At 39.1% G+C, this 9,768-nt stretch overlaps 1 protein-coding gene across 1 annotated transcript in view; it reads right to left on the bottom strand.

The window, feature by feature from the left end:
- Nucleotides 1-3,617: 3,617 nt before the first annotated feature.
- The window catches only part of LOC143284523 (alpha-L-fucosidase-like), a 12,305-nt gene continuing 6,154 nt past the window's right edge, over nucleotides 3,618-9,768 (bottom strand). The window contains exons 7-10 of the mRNA XM_076591233.1: nucleotides 9,325-9,422; nucleotides 8,553-8,685; nucleotides 6,212-6,382; nucleotides 3,618-4,762 (exon numbers count right to left, since the gene is read on the bottom strand). Of these exons, the coding sequence (XP_076447348.1) occupies nucleotides 4,510-4,762; nucleotides 6,212-6,382; nucleotides 8,553-8,685; nucleotides 9,325-9,422 (655 nt within the window). The 3' untranslated portion in view covers nucleotides 3,618-4,509. The remainder of the gene's footprint in view (nucleotides 4,763-6,211; nucleotides 6,383-8,552; nucleotides 8,686-9,324; nucleotides 9,423-9,768) is intronic.

The raw sequence follows: 9,768 nt of genomic DNA, 5'->3' as shown, positions 1-9,768 counted from the left end.
TGCTAGAATGACGTCAGATCACGTGGATTTCATTGTCACGCCCATTTTCAATCATATTTCACCTTTTTTTCACCAGTTTTCTTCAGTGTTTTCCATCAATGATATCTTATTTATATCAAGGTAAAGAATTTCGTTTTGATTTTTTATTGTAACAGATGAATGCCCTTGTAAAATATAGGTCAGAGGTCGTCAAGTGACTGACAGTTCAGTTCAACACGCGAGATCTCAGTCAGCTGTTCGATGTAAACAAACCCCGCATGCTAATTATGGTGTTGAGAGATGTGTTTGCGAAATGTCAAAAACAGCATTAAATGACTGAAATCGATACGGCCACGGATACTGCTACAGACATTACAAAAACCACTAGAGAATATTACTTTTCTGTTAGAACTACAAACTGAATAACACTTAACATGGTTCCCATGTTCCCTTGGATGCATGCTCTTGAGCTGGGGTGTAATGAATTTTTTTTGTATTGTGTTGTGTCGTATAGATCATTATTGTGGGTTATGGAAGCATATGATTACACAGCATGTATTATCCATGACAAAATGCATCAGCATGTTGATGCTGGTCCTAAAATGGAACAAAGAAGGGAGAGCATGCACCGACTCGCAATCTTACTCTTCTTCACATCAAAGTGAATTTTTTGCGGATGATTTTATTGTTGCTGAAGGTGTTTTTTGTTTTGTTTTGTTTGTTTGTTTGTTTTGTTGTTGTTGTTGTTGTTTGTTTTTTGTTTGTTTTTTGTTGTTGTTTTTCATGTGTATACATTGTGCATATGACCGCAGTTTCCACGTATCAACTGAAAAACCAGCACCCACATTACAGTTTCAGTTTCAGTAGCTCAAGGAGGCGTCACTGCGTTCGGACAAATCCATATACGCTACACCACATCTGCCAAGCAGATGCCTGACCAGATTACAACTCAAGGACGACTGCAGTCCGAGTAAAAATTACAGCCCGAAACTGAATCGAACCAGAACACGTCCTTCTGAGAACATTTCCCACCGTGTCTCCTTTACGTTACTGAGCTGGTATTTTCACTGTATGGTTTATTGAAGTATTAATCTGGATTTATCACTGAATATGTAATTAATTGCAGTAAATAAATAGGTTTGGAACAGAAAGTTTGGGAGGGGGTGAGGCCAAACTGACGAAATGTATTGGGAAGTGTGCAAGTCTAAGTAAGCTTAATCTTTTTTTTTCTTTTTTTTTTCTTTTCTTTTTCTTTTTTAATAGGGATAAAAAGGTTGAATAAGAATGGATGCAGTTTGACTTGTGAATATATGAGTTTGAATTTCATCAAAAAAAATTTTCTTTTCTTTTTCTTATTTGGCCAGTACCCATCAATTAAGGTAGACTGTGCTGTGGCACAGATGCAGTCAAATATTACTTTGTATATTTCATGCATTTCCTCAAGGCCTGACTAAGCACTTTGGGTTACACTGCAGGTCAGGCATCTGCTTTGCATATTTGTAGGATTTGTCTGAATGCAGTTTGTGATGCCTCTTTTCAGTAACTGAAGTGTGCATTTATGTGTGATGGGCACATATGTGTGTGTGTGTGGAGAAGAGTGTGTATGTTTGTATGCGTGTGTGTGTGTGTGGAAGATCAGGACAACAGAGCCATATGTTATTTCATGTATATGTGCAAATGTCATACATTATGTGAATGAGAGAGAGAACGAAATGAGAGAGATCATGTGTTTATGTATGTGGAAGATCAGTACAGCACAGTCATGTGTTATATATCCACTTCAGCACTTTAAGTATGCATGTGTATGTGCACACATATGTGCCATTTATGTGTGTCAGTGTATACATGTGCACATGTATTTTCAGTGCAGCTGTAAGAATGTGTTTGTGTGTGCATGCAAGAATGCAGGCGTGTGTGGTGTGCATTAGTATGAACAAAAATATTAGAGATAGTTTTAATAATGAATTGTTTACCTGTACCCAGTGTGTTTGTCCATGAACAGTTTATAATTTGTCTGTTCCTGCTGTTATATTTATGAACATCACAGGATCAATTTTGATGCCTTGGTGCAGATTTTGTCAGTCTATGATAAAAAACCAAACAACAATTTGATAAAAAAAAATCAGCCACCATGGCAAAGTGGTTAGTATTATGGACTTGTAGATTCAATTCCCAATGGCGGTAGTGTTTTTTGGGCCCATAGCCAGCTCCTACCCGGAGCTGAGTGTGCTATGGACATAAATGGGAAGACTAGAACCACGCAGCTAAGTATTATCTAATTCACATATGCATTTCCTGACCGTGTGTATGTATCTCTCAGGCCTGGTTAATGCCAGGATATCATTATGAACGGAAGCATTGAGTACAGCCTTGTCATTAAGTTCAAAACCTAAATGGACAGCATCTTCATCATCTTCATTCATCATCAATATACAAAAAAAATGTCTCAAATTCTGTGGCCTTTCATGCCCAACTCTCATGGTGTCTTATTCAGTTTTGACCCCCCAGCCTTGATGCCCATGGTTGGGATGGGTTTTGTCAGTCTTCAGTGTCCAAGTCATCATGGAAGACCGTCACTGGAAGGATGTGGTGGTGGTCTCCACACCATGGGGGCACACTCTCTCAGTCTGGTTCCATGACTAAGTAATTATTGTAGTTTGTAGGGGCACTTAGTAGGTGGTGTTCTGCAAATGTTCAATCACAACAGGCATAACTGACATCAACAACATCACCAAAGTGACTCAGAAGCAGTGCAGGGTCTCTTCCAGCCTGTGGCTTCCTGGCAATCTAACATCAATAACTCCCTGTGGACTGTTGATGCTGGGACTGTGACAGACAAGTCTGAGTGTGGCCATATGTGGGGAAGTTAGAATGATGAGCGTGGGAGTAATGGAATGGAATGGTGCAGACAATGGGCCAGAAATAAAAATCAAGATCAAAAGGTGATAAAAGTAAACAAAGAATAGAAGGATATATCACTGCTAATGTATACTCTGTGTATACCATTGCCTTCAACCGTCATCTCTTGTTTCACAGGTTTGGTAAGATAGTTAAGAGTTTGCCTCTTTTTTTGTTGTTGAAAATTTATGTCATTGAATAAACAGTTTGCCTTTGATATGGACTTTTTTGAAAATGTTGATTTCTTTGAGTGCATCAATGAAAGATCTTTAAATAATATATAAATAACAGCTGGCTTCTTTCTCTCCAGAATACTCAATCCAATTTGATTCAGATATCTAAAAGTTATTGTTTGAATACCCTTATGAACATTTTACTTTCCAGTAAACAGTCAGTGGTCTTCATTATTTGGGCTTTACTCACTCTTTCTTGAGAATAAAGGAACAAGAACGATCATCCAATGTACAATAACTTGCAGAGATTGGACATTAATCATGTAGGAGGTTCAGGAGAGATAAAAATAAAACATGTGCTGGAGAGAGCTGGCCCAGGGCCGACAAACAGAGAAGAAAGAAGTGAAGTAGAAACAATAAGATTAAAAGAGGGTGTACACACCCCTGCACACTCTCTCCCTCTAATGATCACACAAGCTGTAAAGTGCATGCACAGAAACAAAATACATACATATCAAATGATGTAGTGAAATGCAGAATTCATTTTTTCAAATAATAGTTTATTCATGGTTGAACCATGTATACTTATAAAATTATGATCTTGATATAAAAAAGACAAATAACTACACACTCACATACACATACACACACACACAAACACACATGCACACACACGCACACACACACACACACACATTAATTGTGATGTGGATACAAACAGAACAGATACACAAAAATAAATGACAAGATTACACTGAGTCCAGTGCATACAAGCAAGGATAACACATTTAAAACCTGTATTGCACAAGCAAATTTCACATTCCTGACCAACACTCTTCTATTTCCTTTCTTAACAAAAATATTGATTGATACAAGCAGCTGATTGATACTGGCCCTGAAACATGTACAAATCAGACTCACCTGTATAAACAAGAGTATTTGTCCTTATATCGTAGATGACCAACATATATATTTATGATAAAATATAAAAATACAAAACAAAAATTATTTTTAAAAGTCTTGTAGTTACAAAATTATGTCAATTTTTATTCACTAACATTCAGCTGCTACTGGAATAAACATTCTATCTTTAAAAGCATTGCACAATACACTGAAACTTTAAGTACATTTGTTTTAGTGCAATGGTGCTACCCAACAGCTGAATCAAACATTAAAGTACAACATGATCAAGACTAGACATGTAGAATTGTCCAAAACCAAAACAGATTTTGCACACACACAAAAAGAAAAACATAAACCATACATAAAAGACACAAAGTACAAACCACACACACACACACAAAATACAGAAAAACGTCACTCACAAAAATAGATATGACAAAAGTTTGCATCCCTGCTGCACAGCTTTTGGAATGGCACAAAAAGACACATACCAAAAAAAAACAAAAAAGGTTCACTGAATCACACAGTATTTGGTAAAAAAGAGACAGAATATTAATTAATTCAGAAGATTTGTCAACTTCAGTACCCACGCCCATTGGCAAGGGCGGTCATTCACAGATATAGGTGGTATGCTGACGATTATCCCATCCAGACCAGTCTCCCAGTGAAAGTTGCCAGGGTAACCAAGCATACTGACGGTGGTTTGGGGGGATGGCTGAGGTGCACCCAGGAAGAGTGGCTCCCCTTTGATTTCCAACACAATGGCATAGACATTGTATCCTCCGTCTGCTGTAGTCCCCTTTGTATACCTTGAACAGACAGCAATGTAACGTGATTAAAGTGTTCACCTTTTTGAGGTTAAGTTAAACAGATCTGTCTGTTCTGATTCAAAATACGCATGAAGAAACCTAATACCGTTGAATGATACTGGTCAATAATTTTATTAAAATTCCAAGAATTTTCAATACCCTGAAGGGCAAACTGTATCTTTCACAGACTTTTCCAACCCTGCAAATGATTCTGCCATTATTCCAAGACTTTTCCAAACTTCTCTGACTGTGCACAAACCCTGTATATGTCTCAAGAATGAAAACTGTCTTAAGAAAACAATGCAGCCAGCATCTGTCCTAAAGAAAAAAACAAACATCAACCCAACCCACATGGAAAAACTTAATGTCAAACCACTTATATGAACAACACATAAATATATTACTGAAATTAAATTAACCTATGAAAAGAAACTATCTCACAGAATAGAAAATTTGGCAAAAGTCTATACAGAGCACTGGGTACTACACTGATTCACCCAGTCTGATTTTGATGTGAAACTGAAAAAATAAAATCAGTTGATACCATTTATGATATTCCTTTAAAAGACATATGAAAAAAAAAAGGTTAGAAAGCATACATTGCCACTAAAATCAGAGGGGATGATTTATCATTTGGTACTTGAAACTGGTATTCAGCTGTGATGGTTTATAAGATGATCTCAGAAATGCAGACTGAACATGGAAAGCTAGTAATGAAAGAGTTGAATCATAAATGTTCTGCAGAATTACTGACTCAGGGCTGAAAACAGCACATGGAAAGCTGGTTATGAAAGGGTCAAGTCACAATCTTTAAACAATCAATCCAGAATGCTAACAACTCTGGCTACTATCTGTGAGAGCAGGACACACACACACACACACACACACACACACACTCCCTCTCTTGACTGACACCTTTATCTGGCTTCTTGTCTGTCATCTCTCTCTCCCTCTCATTCTTACCCTCGCTCTTTTCTTCCTGAATTAAGTAAAAGGTGTAAGGATGTTGTTTTGCATGTTATAATTGAGTCAGTATCATATGTGGATGTTTGTTTGCTATTTGCGCTCCTGTTTGGGTTTTTTTGTTTGTTTGTTTCTTTGTTTTTTTTTCTATAAAATTTCTTGTGTGTTACTTTAATTGGTTTATTTTTATATATCCTATCCTGACCCCTAATTCCCCCATTTCTTCCTTTTTTGTATTTTCTTCTTTTTTTTCTGAGGGCAAAAAGCTGTATAAACTTATTCTTTTACCCTCAATAAAGATCATTTTGACTGACTCAAACACACACACACACACACACACACACACACACACATACACACACACACACACAAACAAAACAAAAACAAAAACAAAACCCACACAAACACACCTCTCAAATATGCATGCAGACAGTGTATTTAGAGGCATACACAGCAAAGAAAATAATAACAGGCTCAATATCTCACCAGATTCCGGGTGTTTTGGTGTCATTTTGATGGGACCAGGGTCGAGACTTGTAAATGGCCTCCCCATTGACATGCAGCCAGGAGCCAAGCTGTCGGAGACGCTCCTCAAAGATAGGGTCGATCATTCCGCTGTGAGTGGGTCCCACGTTCACCAGCATGTTACCTCCACAGCTGAAATGGTATTATGCTAAAAGCTGAATTCAAGTTTAATAACACAGGCATGGTGCATGCACACACACACACCACACACACTGACACATACAAATGTTTAATGACACAGGCATGTGCGCGCGCGCACACACACACACACACACACACACACACCCATCACATCCACAAGCAGCATGCATACACACACACATACATCTCAACATCTGGGTGTTCATGAAAAGAACATTTACAGAGTAAACGTGAGTATTTCAAGCAAAGCAGCTCTTGCAAGCCAGGCCTCTTCCACTAAACTGGTCAGTTCTAACAGTCTCTGCACTGACATTCTGCCTGGTCTCACAAATCTACTTTCAAATCTCCCTGTGTTCTTCCTCCATTCCTATTTCCTTCCTACCTACACTTTGAAAAGGATTGTAATAGAACCTAAGTAATATACAGTCTGTAAATTGCAACTTTTTCCCCTTGAGACTGACCTAAAAGGCTTTTAAAACAAATGAGATTTGTACATGAGTAAAGCTGGAAATTTATCCACTGATGCATGATCCTAAAACCACTCCAAAAATGACCAAAAATAGTAACTCTCATTAATGAATTATATTACATTATGTTTACAAAAAATAGTAACTCTCATTAACAAATTTCTGCATGACTTTGCTTGGGATATGTAGTCCAATTGTGAATTGCACTGCAGTGCGACAGCAGCAAAATCACTGAGTGCACCTCAGATACGAAGCTTATGCAGCAGATGACAAGTGATTCTGATACCATTATCAATGACAAAGCAAAATGTGTTGTAAGAGGCCTTCTGACAATGACCTTCTTGGACTGCTGGAATTTGGACTGCCACAGAATGAGCCTGATTTATGAAGCTTCCTGTTATTTCAATAGACGATTGAGCTGGCAAGTTATTCAAGATAAGATCATATGAAATAATAACTTGATCATCTTAAAACATAAATTAGGCTAGACGCAGTATCCTGACATAGACCAGTATTCAAATGGCAACATGATTTTAAAAGCAGATTTGATTATATAATGAAGACACATGTAAAAGCATCATATCCATTGTTTCACACTTTCAATCCACACATTGTAGATAATGGATCTTAAATGTCAAGAAAGAAAAAAAAAAAAAATATATATATATATATATACACACACATACTGAAACAGACAGTAAGCTGCAGATATTGCAGGGAAAAAATTCCAGCAGGAAGGGATGCCTGATGCAGCTATACATGGGGTAATCCAGAACGAATGGTGTGAGAGTTCCATAATCATAAAGGTATGATAGTAATGTCCTACTATAACCATGAGAGTTCCATAATTATAAAAGTATGACAGTTATGTCCGACTTGGACCATCAGGACAGCAGAGGAGGCAGCTGCTGTCCTGACTATCTAGGCCAGAACTTGATTACAATGGAGAGTTTCTTGCCCGAGTTACAACCCACTCTCTCGTGTGTGGTTCGTCCGTCGGGATTGACCAGGACCATCTAGTCATCCTGGGGCTGGGTGGGTTGGGCTCTGTGGGTGCGCAGATGACTGGTCAGGCCAATCCGTGCCAGTGTTGACAGGGGATGGTGGCGGCTGTCGGGGACTTGCTGGCACTGCTTTTCCTGGCCTGTCTGCGTTGCTCTGCTGCAGCGATTCTGTTGGCCTCACAGGATTTGGCGCCTTTGTGGACAGCTGAACGCCACTTTAGTCTGTCCACTGCATTCAGCTCCCACGTGTCATGGCTGATGTTGAAGGACTTCAGAGAAGCTTTCAGAGTGTCTTTGAAGCGCTTCTTTTGGCCTCCATAGGAGCGCTTGCCATGTTGGAGTTCGCCGTACAGCAGTTTCTTGGCGAGCCGGTGGTCTGGCATGCAAACTACATGGCCTGCCCAGCGCAGCTGGGCCTGCATCAAGATGGTGTAGATGCTGGGCAAGTTTGCACGAGTGAGCACCTCTGTGCCAGGGATCTTCTCTTGCCACTTTATGCCGAGAAGTTTTCTGAGGCTGGTGGTGTGGAAGTGGTTCAGCTTTTTGGCGTGGCGTTTGTAGACCGTCCATGATTCACATCCATAGGGCAGTGTGGTGAGAACTATGGCCTTCTCTCTCTCATACAGACTATGGGACAGCATAAAACAATACCGGTCACACATGTTGATATGCTGTGCATGAGACACAGACCTGACAGTGGAAGCAAAGGTGGCCAGCAGTTCCTCCATGGTCAGGTAATCACTCAGCTGTGCTGTACGTCTGAAGCCCCAAGACTGCTTGTCGAGTGTCATAGCATTCTCCCATTTTCGTTTCTGAAGTACACCTGCCCAGAGACTCCCTTCAATCAGTGACCTGTGATTTTAAAGCCAACACTCCTGGATAAGCAACAACAAACACACAGGATGACCCTAAACAAAACAACTTGAATCAAACACAATGTAAAAGACTGCTCTCAATGCAATATATCAAATTGCATGGAACTATACGGAGCATTCACTTTTCCACATTTTCTGAACTTGTTCCTGTTTTCTATTACCACTTTTAATTCATCAAAGATAGCAGTTTAATAATGAAACAACCCTGCATGTATCCCTCAATCTGTACAGGATTTGTTGTGTTGATCAAGAAGCCATATCCTGTCAAGACAGACAACATATGTGGTCATTCAACATACTGCAAGCTTTTACACAAAATTCACACACCGTTTAGAAAATGAGGTGGGTAAAATTGTTGCAATGCACAGGCCAGATATCATGGTCACCTGTATTCCTAAGGTGTACTTTTTGCTCATGAACAATGCTACCAAAGATGACTTCCAATTCAATTTCTGATTTTGGCTGCAGTATAAATACTGACAGTAACTACAACAAAACTACAGCACATAAATTGAAGAGTAGTTACACCAGAATCATGAAACATATGAGCATCGAGTGCAGCCTCACTGACACCATTATCTACTTACCTGGATTGTACCTGTCTGAGCAGGTAAAAAATCCTCCATGATGACACATCACTCCATTTCCCCATCTGTCATTGGTGACGACTGTGTCTTTCACAGGGCTGCACAAAACCATCTCTTTTCTTTAATCATGAAAATTCTCCCCAAACAAGATGATAAAAAAAATTCTGGAAACTGAGTACTTGTATCATTGTACCATCTGAATAAAAACAGTTGTGCTTCAAGGCAATACAGGAATATGCACAAATACAAAAACAAACACACACAAAAACATGCACACACATACACACACACAAACACACACACACACCACACACACACACACACAAACACACACACACAAACCAAATACATACATACATACATACACACACACACTCACACACACATACACAGGCAAACACAGTGATCCACCAGCAGTATGTATGAGGTCTCCTCTACTGGACA

This window comes from Babylonia areolata, chromosome 8 (assembly GCF_041734735.1).
Source record: "Babylonia areolata isolate BAREFJ2019XMU chromosome 8, ASM4173473v1, whole genome shotgun sequence".
NCBI lineage: Eukaryota > Metazoa > Mollusca > Gastropoda > Neogastropoda > Buccinidae > Babylonia > Babylonia areolata.
Note: the sequence above shows the minus strand (reverse complement) of the source record. Positions and strands in the feature narration are given on the sequence as shown.